The 20,357-nt window shown below is 54.3% G+C and overlaps 1 protein-coding gene across 2 annotated transcripts; it reads right to left on the bottom strand.

The window, feature by feature from the left end:
• Positions 1–203: 203 nt before the first annotated feature.
• Positions 204–18,135, bottom strand: cdca3 (cell division cycle associated 3). 2 transcript variants are annotated; one of them, XM_073037886.1, is made up of 6 exons: positions 18,025–18,135; positions 17,009–17,142; positions 7,978–8,123; positions 5,026–5,263; positions 1,751–1,881; positions 204–625 (listed from the first exon to the last, which is right to left on the bottom strand). In XM_073037886.1, the coding sequence occupies exons 2-6, from the start codon at positions 17,059–17,061 to the stop codon at positions 588–590; spliced, it is 606 nt and encodes a 201-aa protein (XP_072893987.1). In that variant the 5' UTR covers positions 17,062–17,142; positions 18,025–18,135; the 3' UTR covers positions 204–587. The 2 variants fall into 2 exon arrangements, with proteins under 2 accessions (XP_072893987.1, XP_072893988.1); XM_073037887.1 differs by lacking the exon at positions 18,025–18,135 and adding an exon at positions 17,822–17,840.
• Positions 18,136–20,357: the final 2,222 nt, after the last annotated feature.

Genomic DNA, 20,357 nt, shown 5'->3' with positions numbered 1-20,357 from the left:
ATTCCCGCTGTGTGTTCGTGTCCCCCTGCCCCGTGTACACTGTGGCACCCCCTCTCTCTCACCAGTCAGTCAGTGCATGTCGTACCCTTGCACAGGGGTCTGCCTGTACCCCACTGCAGAGGTGCCAGTTACACAGGGGTCTGCCTGTACCCCACTGCAGAGGTGCCAGTTACACAGGCCGTTTCAGAGACACACAAGCAAAATTCGGTTTAAAAAAAAACACACACGATATTTATTATTAACGATTATGACAAGATAAAAACAGAAGTGAAGGGCTGGGCCACGCCAGCAGAAGAGGAAGGCAGTGTGCAGAATGCCCTCGCGCGGGCGGCCGGGGATGAGGGGGCAGTGCAACAGCAAAGAGCTCGACCCGGGGCAGAGGTCGCACAGGAGGCAGAGGGTGAAAGAGTTAGTGTTGTCCTCGGGGCAGGGAGCAGACCCAGGGAGGGGGCTCTGCAGCAGCAACGCTGGGGCCCCCACCCGGTCAGGGGGGGCAGGGCCTCCGCTCGCCTGACACCCACGGGGAGCTGTGGTTCTCCTTGTCGGCCGGGGAATGTCCGATCTTCAGGGGGCTCCAGGGCATCAGCTCACCTGGGCTGCCTGAGGGACGCAGAGTTGCCTTCACCTGGGGGGGGGGGGGGGGGGGGGGGGAGAGACAGAGAGAGCATGAGACCCTTCGGTAATGGGGGACAGCAAGTCGGAGCTGATTCAACACCCTCCCTCACCTGGGGCTGATACACCCACCCACCCCTCCCTGACCCAGAGGAAAGCGAGATGGGGGTGAGGAAACCAGGGCTGAGACGGGGAATCAGGAGAGGGGACCCAGAGCTGATTCTCATTTCCCCACATCGCTCCCCTTCCCCCTCCCTCCCCAACCCAGAGACGGGGGATCAGGAGAGAGAGCCAGGGCTGATTCTCATTTCCCCACATCACTCCCCTTCCCCCTCCCTCCCCAACCCAGAGACGGGGGATCAGGAGAGGGGACCCAGAGCTGATTCTCATTTCCCCGCATCGCTCCCCTTCCCCCTCCCTCCCCAACCCAGAGACGGGGGGATCAGGAGAGAGAGCCAGGGCTGATTCTCATTTCCCCACATCGCTCCCCTTCCCCCCTCCCTCCCCCAACCCAGAGACGGGGGATCAGGAGAGGGGACCCAGGGCTGATTCTCATTTCCCCCACATCGCTCCCCTTCCCCCTCCCTCCCCAACCCAGAGACGGGGGATCAGGAGAGGGGACCCAGAGCTGATTCTCATTTCCCCACATCGCTCCCCTTCCCCCTCCCTCCCCAACCCAGAGACGGGGGGATCAGGAGAGAGAGCCAGGGCTGATTCTCATTTCCCCCCTCCCTTACCCAGGGGGTTAGCGGGACCCTCCCCCACCGTGCCAATTCACCGGTCTCCAATGATCGGACGGCACTGAGGTACTGATACCTGTCTCCTGACCGGCGTGCACCTGGGGGAATTCACCCTCCCCCCTTACCCCGGGGTCAGTCAGTGGGACGGCACAGAACCTTCCTTGATACCCCCCCCACCCCCTCCGCTTATCGGGCAGCCTCGCGTCCTGGTACCTGTCTCCTGGCCAGCGAGCACGTTGGGGAGTTGTCGTCCTTGATACCCCCCCCACCACCCCCCGCTGATCGGGCAGCCTGGCGTCCGGTACCTGTCTCCTGGCCAGCGAGCACGTTGGGGAGTTGTCGTCCTTGATACCCCCCCCACCACCCCCCGCTGATCGGGCAGCCTGGCGTCCGGGTACCTGTCTCCTGGCCAGCGAGCACGTTGGGGAGTTGTCGTCCTTGAGGAGCTGCAGGGGGCAGCGGCCCTTGGCCGACACCAGCTGTGGTCTGCCCGGCTGGATCCTCCTCGCCCGGCTCGAGGGCCGCTGAGCTGTGGAGAGACGGGACGCAGGCTGGTTGACAGACTTTAAATGAAAGAGACCATACCGTGGCGGAGGGGGAGAGCGCGAAGCAGGCCCCCGCCCCGGATCCCGACACCCTGTCTTTTCAGTCGACATGGGCTGACGTTTAAATTGAACGAGGGACGGGACAGTGAGAGGCTCCGGCGCGCTGGAGAGAGGAGAGGTTCGCCGCTCCATTTTGTTCCAAATCAAACGCTGGCCCACTAACAACCACCCCTCTCGACACCTGTTTGAAGTGAGCAAGACCCCCCCCTCCCCGCAATGCCCGTCCTGCAAGGCTGGCCGAGTAGGTTGGACCCTGCCTCGTTGGCATCACAGTCAGGAAGGTGATGAAGGCAGCGTTTAACCCCCAGGACGTGCCCTCTTCTCGTTGTTACCGTCGGGAAGGAAGTACAGGATCCTGAGGGCACTCACTCAGCGATTCAGGAACAGCTTCCTCCCTTCTGAATGGACGTTGAACCCATGAACACTACCTCACAATGCTTTTTTTAAATTTCTGTTTTTTTGCACTACTTTAAGATCCATACATATACTTACTGTAATTCACTTTAAATTTTATACTGTCGTGTAATGCATTGAACTGCTGCTGCTAAGTTAACAAATTCCACCTCACACGCCGGTGATATGAAACCCGATTCCAATCCCGGCCTTCCCCCAGTCAGAACAGTGAGCAGAGGCCGAGATCCCGCGAGAGACTCCAGTCCGGGCAGATTTGGAGGAAAGGTGTCGCTGGAGGGAGTGCAGACGAGATTTACAAGGGCAATGCCAACAGACGAGATGCTGAGGTCTCACTTGGAGTACCGTGAAGGACGTGCTGACATTGGAGGACGTTCAAAGGAGGCTGACGAAAATGATTCTGGGATCAGAAGGCTTATCATACGAGGCGTCAATTATAAAATCTGCAGATACTGGAAATCCAAAGCAATACACACACAAAACGCTGGAGGAACTCTGCGGGCCAGGCAGCACCTGGGGGGGGTGGGAGGCAGCACCTGGGGGGGGGGTGGGGGGGCGAGGCAGCACCTGGGGGGGGTGGGAGGCAGCACCTGGGGGGGGGGGGTGGGGGGGGGCGAGGCAGCACCTGGGGGGGGGGGGTGGGGGGGGGCGAGGCAGCACCTGGGGGGGGGGGTGGGGGGGGGCGAGGCAGCACCTGGGGGGGGGGGGGGTGGGGGGGGCGAGGGCAGCACCTGGGGGGGGTGGGGGGGGGAGGCAGCACCTGGGGGGGGGTGGGGGGGGCGAGGCAGCACCTGGGGGGGGTGGGGGGGGGCGAGGCAGCACCTGGGGGGGGGGGTGGCGGGGGGGGCAGCACCTGGGGGGGGTGGGGGGGGCGAGGCAGCACCTGGGGGGGGGTGGGGGGGGGGCGAGGCAGCACCTGGGGGGGGTGGGGGGGGAGGCAGCACCTGGGGGGGGGTGGGGGGGGGGGAGGCAGCACCTGGGGGGGGTGGGGGGGGCGAGGGCAGCACCTGGGGGGGGTGGGGGGGGCGAGGCAGCACCTGGGGGGGGGGGTGGCGGGGGAGGCAGCACCTGGGGGGGGGGGGTGGCGGGGGAGGCAGCACCTGGGGGGGGGTGGGGGGGGGCGAGGCAGCACCTGGGGGGTGGGGGGGGCGAGGCAGCACCTGGGGGGTGGGGGGGGCGAGGCAGCACCTGGAAAAGAATGAACAGTCGACGTTTTGGGACCCGACCCTTCTTCAGGGTGATGGCACTGGGCCTGTGCTTGCTGGAAGTCAGAAATAATGAGAGGGGTGACCTATCGAACGTTGAAAGGCCGAGATAGAGCGGAAGGAGAGGATTTTTCCCCGATGGTGGAGAGGAGAGACTAGGACCGGAGGGCACAGCCTCAGAATAGAGGGACGTCCATTCACAACAGCGACGAGGAGGAATTTCTTTAGCTTGCGGGCGGTGAATCTGTGAATTTTGCTGCACAGGTGGCGGTGGAGGCCAGGTGTATTTAGCGAGAAGGTTGATAGATTCTGGAGTGGTCGGGGTGCGAAGGGGTACAGACAGAAGGCGGGACACTGGGGTTGAGAAGGAAATGGACCAGCCGCGATCAAACGGGGCAGCCCTGACTCTGCTCCAAGGCCTTTTGGACTGAGTGCATGACCGGGAGCTGGTTGGGATATGCCTTCATCACCGTCGGAGACAGGGAGGTGATCTTATCGAGGCGTCCAAAATCATGAGGGGCACAGATAGCGTTAATGCACAGTTTCTCTCAGGGGGTAGGGGATTCACGAATTAGAGGTCACGGGTTTAAGTGGGGGGGGGGGGGAAGAGAAGATTTGGAGATATTGAGAGCAATGATTTAATGTGAAAAAAGTAAGAGAGAAGTCACAAAGGGGATTTCACACAGAGCTGCGGAGGAGGAGTGGTTGAGGTATGCATGTTCACAGCACTTGGACAGAATCAGGGTCAGGTTCAATATCGCCAGCACAGGTTGAGAAATTTCTTTACGGCAGCGTGACACACAACAGACATAAAAACTGAACTGTGGTGTGTGTATACACGTGCCCTGGGTGGTGGTGTGGGGGAGCGGGTGGGGAGGAGGGTGCTTTTCCACAGATGCTGCCTGGCCAGCCCAGTCACTCCGGCACTGTGTGTGTGTTGCCCTGGGCGTCCAGCGTCTGGAGATCGCCTCGTCTTAGTGAGACAGCGTTCATGGGTTCAGTGTCTGTTCAGGGATCGGTTGGCAGAGGGGAAGAAGCTGTTCCTGAATCGTTTGAGTGTGTGCCTTCAGGCTTCTGTACCTCCTACCTGATGGTAACAGTGAGAAACGGGCATGTCCTGGGTGCTGGGTGATGAGAGGGGAGGGTGGGCAGGGGAGGAGGGGGGTGGAAGGAAAGAGGGGATCCATCACGCGAGGTGGGGAGAGATTTACAGAGGGGCCAAAGGGGCAAACTTTCCGCGCAGAGGGAGTTCCGGTGAGTGGTTGAGGCAGGTGTGTAAACATCCAACAGGTACGCGCACAGGAAAGGATGAGAGGGATACTAGCCGAACGCGGGCAAGTGCCCTGAGTTCAGAGGAGAATCGTGGCCGACAGGGACCAGTTGGGACTGAGGGCTGTGTTGTCTCTGTGCTGTGTGGCCCCTCCTGCACTCCCAGCCACGACCCCCACTCACCTTCTCTGTGCACCGCTTTCTTGGTGGGCCTCTGCTCCCCGGTGTCGACCGGGTCTCCTCGGTCTGGCTGGGCAGGGGGATCTGCGTCCCCTGCGCCCGTCCCCTCCTCCTCGCCCTCGCAGTCCCAGCAGCTGGTCGGTGGCCTCAACCCCCACGGGGCTTCCATCATCCCCCTGGGTTCCCCGCTCCGGGCTGATGAACATGTCGGTCAGCTGCTTAGCCAGGGAGCCGAGCCCTTCTGGAAGGCAGACAGGAGAGTTGGGTCAGAGAGCGGCAAGTCCGCCAGAGACTGGCCAGGGTGAGGGGCTTTGGTTGCAGGGTGGAGTCGAGGAGACTGCTCTCCCCGGAGCGGGGGCAGGGGCCCGGAACCGAGGTCCCTGAGGTACACAGTCCCCTAGAAGCGGGCTCAGAGCTGGGGTGGGGGGAAATGGTGTGGAGGAAACATTACAGCACAGAAACAGGCCTTTTGGCCCTTCTTGGGCTGTGCCGAACCATTTTTCTGCCGAGTCTCACTGACCTGCACCTGGACCATATCCCTCCAAACCCCTTTCGTCCATGTACCTGTCCAAGCTTTTCTTAAATGTTAAAACTGAACCCGCATTTACCACTTCATCTGGCAGCTCATTCCACACTCCCACCACTCTCTGTGTGAAGAAGCCTCCCCACCAATGTTCCCTTTAAACTTTTCCCCCTTCACCCTTAACCCATGTCCTCTGTTTTTTTCTCCCCTAGCCTCAGTGGAAAAAGCCTGTTTGCATTCATTCTCTCTATACCCGTCATAATTTTATACACCTCTATCAAATCTCCCCTCATTCTTCTACGCTCCAGAGAATAAAGTCCTAACCTATTCAACCTTAGTTAAAGTTAAACAAGTAAAACAATAGTTTATAATGAACCGCAACCTAGCTCCTTTGGCGGATTGGGCACTGAGTAGGGACGCTACAGTTTCAGCGTTACGAGGCATTGGGGGGGGGGGGGGGGAAAAAAAAAATCGCATTCAACGCTGTAAATTGAGTGAAGGGCCCAAGTCGGGGGAGTTTGAGGCCTAGCGCTGGACAATCAGCTCCTGGGAGGTGCCAGTCACCGAGTCTGAAGGTAGGGGCCTACTGGCCACGGCCACCGGGGAGGCCTAGTCTTGTTGCTTTGGGCTTGTCACGCTCTGCTGGGCATCGTGGGTACACCACGTTGGCGTCAGAATTCTGGGGGGGGGGGGGGTGGGATTGGTAGCAACAACTGCCCCCACCCCCCCGCACACCCTCAGGATGCGTTTCACTGTGCGCTTCGGCGTAACGGCGAGGAGAAAAAAAACCTTGGCTCAGCCCGCGACCCCCGGAAGACTGTGGAAAAGCTGCCCTCAACTCCATCGCTGGGGTCAGGGACACCAGAATCCGGTTTCAGGTGGCTGGTGTACGTGTGTGAAGCGGCACAGAGAAATACAGAATAAAAAACTGCAAGTTACAGGGGCTGCTTCGGGCTGTCATAGCCAGGGGTGGTAATGGGAGCAAGCTCTAACCCATTCAGTGCTCCCAATGGCGTACGTCTCCAGCAGCCTCTGATACCCAAAACCAGCTCCCGGCCTTCACGTGTGGCTCAGCTACGAAGCCCAGTGGGACCGTTTCTACTGACAGGAGAAGGGGGCAAAGGCAGGTGACTGGCACCTCCAAACCAGTCGTTTCGGGCAGACGGGGCTCATCAGCCGTGGCTGGCAGCTCATCTGGGAGAAGGAAAACTCTGATCTCAAACCTCCGCTGCCTTGTGGCTACACCCAGTCCGGGGAAGGCTTCGGGTGTGAACCCCGAGGGGGAGAAAGATAAATAAAATAAAATCTGGAGCTGGAGCCGCTGAGGGCAGCCCTACGTTGAGTTCGACGCTGACTGGCAACTCCTGCGACGCTGCTGGTGACGAACCGAATCGGTCTCTGCCGTTCCTTTGGGTTCATCAGCTGTGTGGAGAGGGGGAGCCTGCTCGCTCTCCACATCGTACTGCCCTGCCTTGCCTATCCAGAGAGCTCGGATGCAATCTCCATGGTCAACCTGACCAACGGAGGCCTCACTCACACTGCATACATAAATTAAAGTACACATTTAAAAGTTAGAACAAAAGCAGGGTGAATGGGAGGGGGGGGGGGGGGGAGGTAGTGTCCATGGGTTCAATGCCCATTCACAAATTGGATAGCAGAGGGGAAGAAGCTGTTCCCAGCTCCCTGATGGTAGTGATGAGAAGAGGGCGTTGCCCCGGGCGATGTCCCGTGTCCTTCCCGCACTGCGTACACAGAGCAGGCCAGTTGGACGACGATGCTCTGCTGAACTGGTCAAGCCAGCTTTCGCCTACCTAACCGAACTAGCCCCGTCCCCTATCCAAGATTCCTTGCAAGCAGATCTGCTCAACAGTACAGTCCCGCCAACACCCAACGGGCTCTTCAGACCAAGCTAACTGAAAATGCCAGTTGCATAGAAATCTACAGCCCTTCAGCCCAGTGTTGTGCGCACCATGTAACCTACTTGACTAACTCCCCAGAATTTTCCTAGCACATAGCCCTCTACTTCTGTAAGCACCGTGTCCCTTTCCAAGAGTCCCAGAAAAGACCTTATCATGCCCACCTCCACCGTCGCCAGCAGCCCATTCCACGCATTCACCACTCTGAAAAACTTACCCTTGATGTTCCCCCCCCCCCCCCCGTACCTGAAAGCTATGCCCTCCCCAGGGCAGCACGGCTGAAAGGGACAGTTCTGTGCTGTATCTCCACAAATCAATGTCCCACCCCTTTAAATAAATAAATGTCCCAGTCGACTCCTCACACTTGCCCGGATGGGGTAAACAGCTTGTGGGAAGAGGGAAGACGAGACTGAATCAGGAGTGGGCGGCCACAGGCCTCCCCCGTCTCAGGGGTGAGGGGGGGATACCGGCAAACCCAACCACCACACGAGCACCTCCCCCCTCAACAGTACTCACCGGCCACGCTGGTCTTGAGTGGGGTGCGGCTCACCCCGGGAGTGGGCGAACGTGGGTCCGGTGAGCCCGACGGCTCCCCTCTCTGCTCCTCCTCTTGCATGCATGGCTCTAGCCGAGCTTCGGGGGGTACCGGGGCTTCCCAGGACCTGGGACGGGAGGAAACAGCCAGTTACGCGCGGACGGAGAGGCTGCCCGGAGAACCCAGCAGCCTGCGAGAGCCCGGGGCGGACAGGCCAGCTCCTGGGTTGGGAAACAGGCTGACCAGCGACGCCCATCCACGCTAGCCCCGTTTGCCTCTGTTTGGCCCGCTCTCCTCCGAACCTTTCCCGTCCCGCGAGCCTGCCGGGCGATAGCGCGTCTGCCTCAACCACATCCTCCAACGGCTTGCTCAAAGCCGCAGGAACGGGGCAGAATCGTCTCAGTCACACCCACCAGAGGAACTTCCTCCGACTGGGACCCACGGCCAGAGGCAAGAGGGTGCGGGGTGGGGCGAGGGGGAAAGGGTGTCGGCAGCCTCAGCCCTCGAGCTTGTCCAGCTGGCCGGGATCATCGCTCCGAGGAGAAGGGGGGCTGCAGGGTGGATGAGCGGCACTGAGAACTGAATTGACTTCATTCCGTACATCCTTCACATACAAGAGTAAAAATCTTTATGGTATGTCCCTGTCTAAATGTGCAATGTATAGTAATTTATAATAAATATTATGTACACCAGGACAGTCAATATAACATAGAAATACAGTCGTATCAGTGTGAATTAATCAGTCTGATGGCCTGGTGGAAGAAGCTGTCCCGGAGCCTGTTGGTCCTGGCGTTTATGCTGTGGTACCGTTTCCCGGATGGTAGCAGCTGGAACAGTTTGTGGTTGGGGTGACTCAGGTCCCCAATGATCCTTCAGGCCCCTTTTACACACCTGTCCACTGTAAATGTCCTGAATAGTGGGAAGTTCACATCTACAGATGCACTGGGCTGTCCACACCTCTCTCAGGAAGCCGATCATGGCAAGAGATGAACAGAGTCCGTGGAAGTGGGGCAAAACGGCGTCGACTTCATGGACCCTGTACAGATTACGGGGGGGGGGGGGGGGGGGGGCAGGGTTTGCCACCCTGAGGCAAATCAAGCTGGATAAATCCCCAGGGCCCGACGAGGTGCTCCGTCGGACCCAGCAGATATTTAAATCATCCTTAGCAACAGGAGAGGTACCAGAGGATTGGAGGATGCCCGATGTTGTACCACTGTTTAAAAAGTCTCCAAAAAAAACCCCAGGAAATTATAGGCCAGTGAGCCTGACATCAGTAGTGGGAAGGTTATTGGAAGGTATTCTGAGGGACTAGATCTGTAAGTATTTGGATGGACAGGGACTGATTAAGGATAGTCAGCATAGCTTTGTGCTTGATAGGTCATGTCTAACCAATAGAAACATAGGAAACCTACAGCACAACACAGGCCCTTTGGCCCACAAAGATGTGCCGAACATGTCCCTACCTTAGAAATGACCAGGGTTACCCATCTCCTCTATTTTTCTAAGCTCCATGTACCTATCTAAAAGTCTGTTAAAAGGCCCTATCGTATCCGTCTCCACCACCGTTGCCAGCAGCCCATTCCACGCACTCACCACTCTCTGAGTAAAAAACTTACCCCTGTCATCTCCTCTACCTACTCCTCAGCACCTTAAAACTATGGTCTCGCGTGGCAGCCATTTCAGCCCTGGGGAAAAGCCTCCAACTATCCACACTGTCTTGTACACCTCTATCAGGTCACCTCTCATACTCCGTCGCTCCAAGGAGAAAAGGCCGAGTTCACTCAACCTATTCTCATAAGGTATGCTCCCCAATCCAGGCAACATCCTTGTAAATCTCCTCTGCACCCTTTCTATGGTTTCCACATCCTTCCTGTAGTGAGGCGACCAGAATTGAGCACAGTACTCCAAGTGGGGTCTGACCAGGGGTCCTATAACATTACCTCTCGGCTGCTAAATTCAATTCCAAGTGTGATGAAGGCCAATCCACCTTCTTAACCACAGAGTCAACCTGCGCAGCTGCTTTGAGCGTCCTATGGACTCGGACCCCAAGATCCCTCTGATCCTCCACACTGCCAAGAGCCTTATTATATTAATACTATATTCTGCCATCATACTTGAAAACCTTCGAGATTTTCGAGGAAGTTACCAGGAAAGCGGATGTTATCTGCATGGACTTCGGGAAAGTATTTGACAAGGTCCCACACAAGAGGCTGGTCAATAAAGGTTCAGTCGCTCAGCATTCAAGGTGAGGTAGTAAATTGGATGTGACGTTGGCTTTGTGGGAGAGCCAGACAGTGGTAAATAGAAGGATGCCTCTCTGACTGCAGCCCTGTGACGAGTGGAATGCCGCAGGGTTCGGTGTTGGGGTGCCTTCTATATCGATGATCTGGATGATAATGTGATATACGGGGTAGGCAAACTTGCAGATAACATCAAAACTGGGGGTGTAGTGGACAGTGAGGAAGGCTATCATGGCTTGCAGAGGGATCTAGACCAGCTGGAAAAAATGGGATGAAAAACGACAGTTGGAATTTCATGCAGGGCAAGTACAAGGGCTTTGCACTTCGGAAGGACCAGCTAGGTCTCACAGTGAGCAGCAGGGCGTTGAAAGTGGCATCCCAGGTAGATGGGGGTGGTAAAGAAAGCTTTTGGCACATTGGCCTTTGTAAATCAAAGTGAGCACAGGAGATGGGATGTTGCACTGAGGTTGTATAAGATGACGGTGAGGAGTACTGTGTGCAGTTTTTGGTCACCCACCTACAGGAAAGATGTAGACAAGGTTGAAAGAGTGCAGAGAAAATTCACAAGGACGTTGCCGGGTCTGGAGGACCCGAGTTAGAAAGAAAGATTGAATAAGTTAGGACATTATTCCTTGGAATGCAGAAAACTGATGGGAGATTTGATAGAGGAGAACAAAATTATTTAGGGGTACAGATAGGGTAAATGCAAGCAGGCTTTTTCCACTAAGGTTGGGTGTGACCAGAACGAGAGGTCATGGGTTACGGGTGAAAGGTAAAAGTTTACGGGGAGCAGGAGGGGGAAAACTTCTTCACCCCAGAGGGTCCTGAGAGTGTGGAATGAGCTGCCGGCACAAGTGGAGCACGCAAACTCGATTTCAACACTTAAGAAGAGTTTGGATAGGGACTGTGGAGGGTAGGGGTAGGGAGGGCTGTGGTCCCGGTGCAGGATGGGAGGAGGCAGTTTAAAATGGTTTGGCATGGGCTAGATGGGCCAAAGGGCCTGTTCCTGTGTTGCACTTCTCTATGAGAAGGGAAACGTGGTTTTAATTGGGGTTGGCCTAGTCAGCGGAACAGACAATTCTCTGCTCAGAGATTGAGAGTCCCCCATCCTGGGCACCAGGCAGGCAGCACAGACTTTGGGACTCTCAGTCTTTGAGGCAGGGAGCTTTACCGTGGAATTTGGAGTGGGAGGGGGGAGTTCCAGTTGCCAGACTCCACACGTGGGTACCAGTGGCACAGGAGGAACAAGGAGAGGTTCTGCCAAGGGAACTCGAGCAGCAAACAAGGTGATAATCTCTGCATCGTGGCCCGAACCGGACGCAGATTGGGCCCAGGGTTAATGAGATCAGAGAGCCAAATGTGTGGCTCGGAGATTGGTGTGGGAGAAGCCGGGTCCGAACCTGTGGGGAAGGACGGGGCTGTTCTGATGGGTCGAGCTCCACTTGAACCACGCCGGGACCAGGGTCTTGGTGAATCACATTCCTGGGACTTGAACAGGGCTTCAAATGAAATAGAACCAGGGTAGGTTCAACAGTTTGGGAAGAGCGAGGATAAAGCGAAAAAAAAAATAAGGAGAGGTTACAGAAGTTTCCAGGGCAAATAACAGATCAAAAAGTTGAGAAACAGTGAGGAACGGAAGAGACTGAGGCAACATTTCACGTGGGGACAGAAGTGAAAAGAAGTGTGGCAAATACTGAGCGAATTCAATAGCTCCACTTAATATCAGAGGAATGCATGCAATGTACGTCCTGAATTCCTTGTTCTTCACAGACATCCACGAGAACAGAAGGGTGCCCCAAGGAACGGGGTGGCAGTAAAAAAAAAAAACCACTACTCCCCCCTCCCACGCACAAGCAGCAGCAAAGAAATGACCCTCCCTCCCTTACTTCAGCAAAAAAATCAGCACCCTCCACCCACCAGGCAAGCAGTAGCAAATCCGCCAAAAAGACCACGATCTGCGGTACGACAGAAACTAACCGGTCACCTGACAAATCGACATGTCACACGCTCCCTTCCCCATTCCCCCCCCCCCCCACACACAATAAGAGAGAGGTGTCCCCTTTAACAGCCAGAGGCGAGACATAACAAGACAGCTTGCAATTGGGAAGTCAAACGCACGCAGCACACAAACAAGGCAGGTGATCTTGCGGGGCAGCTTAGAGACTGGCCCATGTGATGCTGTGTGCATCACTGACTCGAGGTGGAAAGCTCACAACGGGAGCTTACCGCCCACGGAAAGGGCAGGCAGGAGCGGGCGAAGTGGCTCCCCCTGTTGGTTAAAAAATTCAATCAAATCCTTGAAGGGACATCAGATCGGGTAGATGCAGAATCCTTGTGCGCAAAGTTGAGGAACTGCGAGGGCAAGGAGACCGTAACGGGAGTTAAGTACAGGGCCTCAGAACAGTAACAAGGATGTAGACTACAAATTGCAACAGGAGATAGGAAGGGCATGTAAAAAGGACAATGTAATGATAACCATGGGGATTTCAATTTGCAGGTAGATTGGGAAAATCATGTTGGTGTTGGATCCCAAAAGAAGGAATTTGTAGAATGCCTATGAGATGGGTTTTTAAAGCAGCTCGTGGTTGAACCCTCCAGGGAAAAGACAAGTCTGGATTTGGTGTTGTGTAATGATGCAGAGATCATGATATAGAATTCACCCTGCAGTTTGAGAGGGAGAAGCTAAAATCAGATGTATCAGTATTACAGTGGGGTAAAGGGAACTACAGAGGCATGAGAGAGGGTCTGGCCAAAGTTGATTGGAAGCGGACATTAGTAGAGATGATGGCAGAGCAGCAATGGCTGGAGTTTCTGGGAGTAATTCAGAAGATCCAAGATCAGCTCATCCAAAAGAAGCGACATGGTAGTGTAGTGGTTAGCACAATCCTTTACAGTACCAGCGATCCAGGTCGATTCCCGCCGCTTCCTGTACTGATTTTGCACGTTCTCCCTGTGACCGCGTGGGTTTCCTCCGGGTGCTCCAGTTCCCTCCCACAGTCCAAAGGCTTACAGGTTGGCAGGTTAATTGGGCATTGTAAATTGTCTTGTGATCTGGCTAGGATTTAAATCGGGGGATCACTGGGTGGCGTGACTCAAAGGGCTGGCACGGTCTGTTCTGCACTGAATTTAGTAAATAAATACAGACATAAAAGCAGCTTTCTAAGGAAGGATGAGACAACAGGCAAATCAAAGACAGCACAAAATCAAAAGAGTGGGAGGCTAGGGGATTAGGAAACTCTTAAAAAACTAAGTAACTTAAGAAAAAAAAGCAATAGTGAGAGAGAGAGAGAGAAAAAAGATGAAATATGAAAAGTAAGCAAGCCAGTAATATAAAAGAGGAAACCAAAGCCTTCTTAGCAGCAAGGCCACAGTCTGTCCGTGCGGGCAGCGATGTTTCTAGCCCCATTACGCCGAGCTCTGCCGCTTCCCGAGGCAGTTTTGCAGGCGACATGACAGTGGAGGGCCTCATCAACAACGGTGATGGGACAGAGCATTGAGGGGAAGTGGGGGACTGGTGTGAGAGCAACCCAAGCCCGAACATGGAGAAGACATCGTTGGGGACCTTCCCCCTCTTCGAATACATGTCTCCTCTGGGGGACTCACATCCCGGGTGACTTCACCTCCCTGAACAAGGCGGCACAGGAATGCCTCCACCCTCCTAAAAAAAGATCAAGGTTACCCCCCAAACCCTCCCACCCTAACCGCGTTTTACAGGAACACATGGAGATCATCCTGACAAGTTGAATCTCAGTCTGGTACGGGGAACGGTCGAGCATCGGGCCCAAGGTCCCTACAGAGGGCTGTGAGAACGGCCGAGAGGATCCCAGGGGACACCACTCCTCCTATCGGGGACATTTATCAGGAGCACTGCACATGCCAGGCACTTAGTATTGTTAAGGATCCCACCCACCCATTTGAAGCATCACTGGCTCATGTGTTCCGTACCCAGCTATTACTATTAACAATGTTCTTCAGTTTATTATGTGTGATTCTTCTATAGATCTCATCCTTACCCTCACGAGTTAGCACGTGCACTACTGTGCTTTACACACAGGCTCAGAGAAACATTGTCTCGTTTCTATAGACATTTTATACCTTATACAGTCAGCCCTCCCTATCCACGGATTCAACTAACCGCAGATCGAAAATATTCGGAAAAGAATTCCAGGATGTTCCAAAAAGCAAAACTTGAATTCGCCGCACGCCGAGCACTACGCTGAATCCACGCGAACGAAACGATGTGTGGGCACACCCTGCTGTAGCCTCCTGCCATTTCACAGACCCTCAGCCTCTCTCCAGCGCTCGTTGTTCGTCTCGCGTCTCACTCATTCGCTACTTGTGTTATGAGCGAGAGGAAGGAGTTTAAGGCTAGAAGGGGATGGTTGGCTAGATATTTAAAGCGCTACAGCCTCAAGAACTTAAAGATCACGGGAGAATCGCCGTCAGCTGATGCCGCGGCAGCATCAGCGTTCCCAGAAGAGCTACGCTGGTTGCGTCTGAACTGGACATGTACAGACTATTTTTTCTTGTCATTATTCCCTAAATACAGTACAAAAATATTTACATAGCACTTACATCGTATTATGTATTATAAGTAATCTGGAGATGATTTAAAGTATATGGGAGGATGTGCGTAGGTTTATATGCAAATACTACGCCATTTTATATAAGGGGCCTGAGCATCCGTGGACTTTGGTATCTGCGGGGTGTCCTGGAACCAATCCCTCGCAGATACCGAGGGACGACTGTATAATTAAATGACATTAAACTTTTTTCAGGTGTGAAGAAATGCAAGAATGGACATGAGAGATTGGAAAACAATGCTGGAGATGGTAGCAATGGGGGAGGGGGGTGGTCAAAGACATGCCTGACAAAGAGAATCACTAGCTGGTGTCTGTCTTCACTGTGGAAGAACCCAACCATCAGTCTGCCAGAAATCCGAGTGTCCGGGAGTGCAGTTGCTGTTACTAAGGAGAAGGTGCTTGGGTTGCTGAAAGGTCTGAGAGTCGATAAGTCAGATGGACCAGATAGACTACACCCACCCCCCCAGGGTTCTGAAAGAGGTGGCTGGCTTCTGGTAAAATAGGGGCCACCGAAAGGTGTGATCATTCATTGTTTCTTTTTTCCTAAGTAAGTGTAATTTTTACACTTGCAAGATCTTGCTGGTCGTTAAGAATTTAAAGTCTACCCCCCACCAGCGTGCTGCTCGCCGGTGGAGAACTGGAAGGAGCTGGGCGGTGTGCAGTCCAACGCGGGGTCACCGTCTCTCTCATGATTGCCAGACCCTGTCGGACCACTGTCACAGGCGGCAGGGGAGGCCAAGTCACTCACTGGTTGTCAAGGTTTATGGGGGAGAAGAGGGAGGAGCTTAGTTAAGATGGCGCTAAACGGCGACTCCTTTGCTTGCATCTTCAGAACAGCTCGATTTCCATCTCCAATATCTCTATTTTTCCCTTTCAGGGTTCTTTTGAAGACCCTGACCTGGAGTTACACGCTGACTTTGGTTCTTTGCCAGAATGGGACCCGCTCTCGGGTTTCACGATCGGCCGTTATTCAACACATCGAGGATGCGGCCCAAGAGCTTAGCCCCCCCCCCGGCAGGCCGAGGATCTTGGGGCTTTGGAGACGGGTGGATCGAAGATCGAAGGTAGGCGAACTGTGTGCCGTCGGGAGGAGTCAGAATAGTTACAAGAGACACAAGATCTTTGGGCACAGAGCTCAGAAAAAGATGGTGTGCAACAGACTTTTAACATCGCAAACCAGCGAGTTGTTTGTTATGTCTACCCCTCTCTGTGGAACAGAGACAACTCTTTCCTCTTATAAGGGAAAGAAGAGAGCCTGTGGTGTGCCAGATACCGGGTAGTGAACGAGCAGTCTTTGAGGCTCTGCAGGTCTGTGTCTTAGCTGTTGCTTTGCTCACGCTTGAGTGCTCGGTGGTGGGGTGCTTCTTACGAGCGGGAGGGGACACTTTGGGGTTCTTACATTTATCTGCCATTCACTCTTTGGGGGCACTCCTCTGTTTTCGTGGATGTTTGCGAAGAAAAAGCATTTCAGGATGTATATTGTATCCATTTCTCTGACATTAAATATACCTTTGAAAGGGAGGAGAATGGGGTTGCAAAGGATTATAAACCAGCCATGACTGAATGACAGAACAGACTTGATGGGCCAAATGGCCTAATTCTGTTCTTATCTCTTATACAAGCCACCCTCTGGGTGGAAAACATGCTCCTCAGGTTCCTATTAAATAGCTCTCCACTTGCAGTAAACCTGTTCCCTCTTGTTCTTGGCTTCCCCAAACAGACTGTGCCCATTTCACCCCATCTGTGCCCCTCATGGCTTTATACAGCTCGGGAAGACCACTGTGCAGCCTCCTCTGCTCCAAGGAGCAGAGTCCCAGCCTCTCTCCACAACTCATTCCCTCCAGCCCTCAAAACATGAGAAAATCTGCAGACGCTGGAAATCCAGAGGAACTCATACAAAATGCTGTAGGAACTCAGCAGGTCAGGCAGCATAAATGGAAATAAAAAGAGTAAACAGTTAACATTTCAGGATGGGACCAATCCTGATGACAGATTTTAGCCTGAAACATGGACTCTTTTGCACAGATGCTGCCTGGCCTGCTGAGCTCCTCTAGCATTTTGCATGTGTCTCTACCATGAGATCTTGCTGGGGCCTTGGAGAAGCTTCTCACTGCCCAGGACAACCACCGGCCGTGGGCATTGCTGTCCTAAAATGGTTGGCTTCTCGGTGCCGATGGGAGGTTGCTTACCTCGATGGGGGTGCGCAGGATGCCGGCAGTGGGGGAGCGGGGGTCCAGGACATCCCCCAGGTGCCCGTTGTAGACGATCTTTACCGGAGTCTCTGTGCAGCTGCTGCTCGACGTCCCCATTGGCCAGCCGCAACCTGCACGAGGAGGAGACCAGACCCTGGGTGAGGCAGGGCGGATGGGGTCAGAACACTGGGGGGGGGGGACCCCATCCTCTCTGACTGTCCCACTCCCTACAAAACCCATCCAGTCCAACCCTTCCCTAAGCTTAGAATCCTCTTTACTTATCAGACCACCCTACTCTTTTCCTAGCTTCCTCAATCCTCTTCCCTCCTCCACCTCATTCTAAGCACTGTCTTCAACATCAACCACCTTAACAACTCCCTACCCAACCCACCCAATATTACCCCACACCAGTCTCTCTCCCACCTCATGTCACTATTCCCTCAAACCAGCTCCCCTACCCTAACCTTCTACCCCATAACAGTCTCCACCCTCAGCTGTCACCCCTCACCCCTACACTAACTGCCCCCTTCAACGCCATTCACGCACCAAACCTCCACCTAACCACCCCAAACCATGGCCTACTTGCTCTGACCTGCCCTGCCCTCACACCCCATCCTACAACTACTTCGCCCTCACCCATTCCCACCCCAACCTAATCCAGATCAAACTGGAGCTCGCCTACCCACAGTCAGTCAGCTACCCCTCTCTCTCCCTTCCCACTCACTCTCCTAACACCAACCCCGACATGATCACATACTGTGGACTGGACACCAGCTTGCAGCCGACCTCCTCCGGCACCTAAACACTCACCCACCATAACCCATGCTCGGACCCTTAGCCAATGAGCCGCCTGCACCCCCTCTTGAATGTCCGGATGTGGCAGTTGGAAAGGACACCGTCCCCGCTCCGTCCCTCAACTCCACCAGGCCGCTTCCCGCCGCCGTCCCGGATTCCACGACGGCTGGGGAGGTAAAGCAAGTCCAATGCCGGGGTAGGCCAGCAGCAACAGTTACCTTATTGTTAGTTTCTTCTACCAGTCAGTCCTCCCGGCCTCCGGACGCTCCCGTTCAAATCTGCCGCTTTGCTCGCCCGTCACCCAATCACCGTGAACGCGCTCCTTCCCGTCAACCAATCACCGTCAGCCAGTCACAGCCTCTTCTTCCCCCTCCCACTCGTCTCCCGTTGCCCAATCACAAACGGCTCCCTCTTCCTTCTCCCAATCACATCCCCACCCCGACTGGCCCGCCTCTATCTCGGATGGGCGTCACCAGGGACAAATTACGTCACAGTCCAGCACCGCCCGATCGGAGTCCCGCCCCCACCGCACTCCAATGGACAGCGGCCGGAGCCAATCAGATCCGGACGCTGAGCCAATCGCGGAGCGGGGCCCCGCCTCCTGATGGCGGGCAGGACCAATCACGTCGGAGCAATTGTCACGAACGCGAGGAAGTCCGCTGATGCTGGAAACAGAAGGCAAAACACGGACAAGATGCTGGCGGGGAGCTCACTCAGCAGGTCAGGCCGATGAGACAGACAGTCGACCTTTCGGGCCGAGACTCTACCTCAGGACAGGATTGCCAGCCTTCGCTGCACAACGCAGACCGTTCCACTCCATATCCCCTTGCAGCTTCCCGACTCTCACAGTGTCACTCGTCACAGACTTGGGGCAAGGCATGGGTTACTTAACGATCCCAGCAGTGGAAACCTGCGACTGGCATGCCGATGTGATCGTTTCAGCACATCGGAACATTACGGTAGAACCAGGACTGTCTACTGTCATTTCCAGTACGCAAGTGTAATGTGGGAACGAAGTAACTGTTACTCCAGATCCGACGCAGCACCAAATCAGGTTTATTATCACCGGCGTGTGTCCTGAAAATTGTTAACTTAGCAGCAATTCAATGCAATACATAATATACAACAAAAAGAAAAAAATAAAATAATAATGAATTAAATTAATTACGGTATACGAATATTGAATAGATTAAAAATCGAGCAAAAAACAGAAATAGTATATATTAAAAGTGTGAGGTAGTGTCCAAGGGTTCAATGTCCATTTAGGAATCGGAGGGCAGAGGGGAAGAAGCTGTTCCTGAATCGCTGAGTGTGTGCCTTCAGGGTTCTGTACTCCTACTTGATGGTAACAGTGAGAAAAGGGCATGTCCTGGGTGCTGGAGGTCCTTAATAATGGACGCTGCATTTCTGAGACACCGTTTCCTAAAGATGTCTTGGGTACTTTGTAGGCTAGTGCCCAAGATCTACAACCTTAAGCGGCTTATTATGGTCCTGTGCTGTACCCACCCATACCAGACTGTGATGAAGTCTGTCAGAATGTTCTCCCCAATCCCCATCCCCCCCCAACACCTCTCATTATACAAATGCCTGGTGCTTTGACCTGTGACCTTTCACCAAATGTGACCTGTGTCTATGATGTGAAAACCCCTCTGTTCTCAGTCTGTTTGCATCCGGTGGCAAACAGGAGAACAGAACAGGGCCTTCCAGAAGCAGAGAATAGTGAAGACAGACCAGATGGGATACCAAGTTCATTGTCCTGGACAACACCATCCCTGGGTGTAAACGGACTGGACAACAGCTTTATCCAGCAACTGTGCAATAAGATACAAGCTCCTGGATGTAAACGGCCGAAACAACAGCTTTCTCCACTGATCATGCAATAGGATACAAGTTCCTGGGTGTAAACAGCCTGGACAATAGCTTTTCCCTGCAACAGTGCAACAGGATACAACAACAGCTCGGGTCATGGCTGATCTAAAGTGTGACCCGGTCTTCAGGAAATAAAGCCTGTGCACGATTACACTTCCAACGGATAGTTTGTGGTGAGGGAAGCCCATCGCTGGGTGGATACTGTCCCTGAAACTATGAAGGAGCAGAATTGCACCCACTCTGCTCGTGAGGTCTGCGACACTTCACCTGTGAGTCGGCTGGTGTGGTATACTGCATCCGGTGCTCCCGGTGTGGCCTTTTATATATTGGTGAGACCCGACGCAGACTGGGGGACGGTTTCGCTGACCACCTACACTCTGTCGCCAGAGAAAGCAGGACCTCCCAGTGGCCACACATTTTAATTCTACGTCCCATTCCCATTCTGATATGTCTATCCATGGCCTCCTCTACTGTCAAAATGAAGCCACACTCAGGTTGGAGGAACAACACCTTATATACCGGCTGGGTAGCCTCCAACCTGATGGCATGAACATTGATTTCTCTAACTTCCGTTAATGCCCCTTCTCCCCTTCTTACCCCATCCCTGACATATTTAGTTGTTTGCCTGTTCTCCATCTCGGTCTGGTGCTCCCCCCCTCCCCCTTTCTTTCTCCCGAGGACT

Source organism: Hemitrygon akajei, unplaced genomic scaffold (genome assembly GCF_048418815.1).
Source record: "Hemitrygon akajei unplaced genomic scaffold, sHemAka1.3 Scf000107, whole genome shotgun sequence".
In the NCBI taxonomy this organism is placed as follows: Eukaryota; Metazoa; Chordata; class Chondrichthyes; order Myliobatiformes; family Dasyatidae; genus Hemitrygon; species Hemitrygon akajei.
This window is presented reverse-complemented; position numbering and strand designations above follow the sequence as displayed.

What these genes read in the sequence shown, in the direction of transcription:
- cdca3 (XM_073037886.1), bottom strand. Translation starts at nt 17,061, where the DNA reads ATGTCCTGGACCCCCGCTCCCCCACTGCCGGCATCCTGCGCACCCCCA. An exon ending in TCCTGCGCACCCCCATCGAG is followed by an intron (nt 8,124 to 17,008) that starts GTAAGCAACCTC and finishes CTCCCGTCCCAG; the next exon opens with GTCCTGGGAAGCCCCGGTAC. An exon ending in GCTCGCTGGCCAGGAGACAG is followed by an intron (nt 626 to 1,750) that starts GTACCCGGACGC and finishes CCCCCCCCCCAG; the next exon opens with GTGAAGGCAACTCTGCGTCC.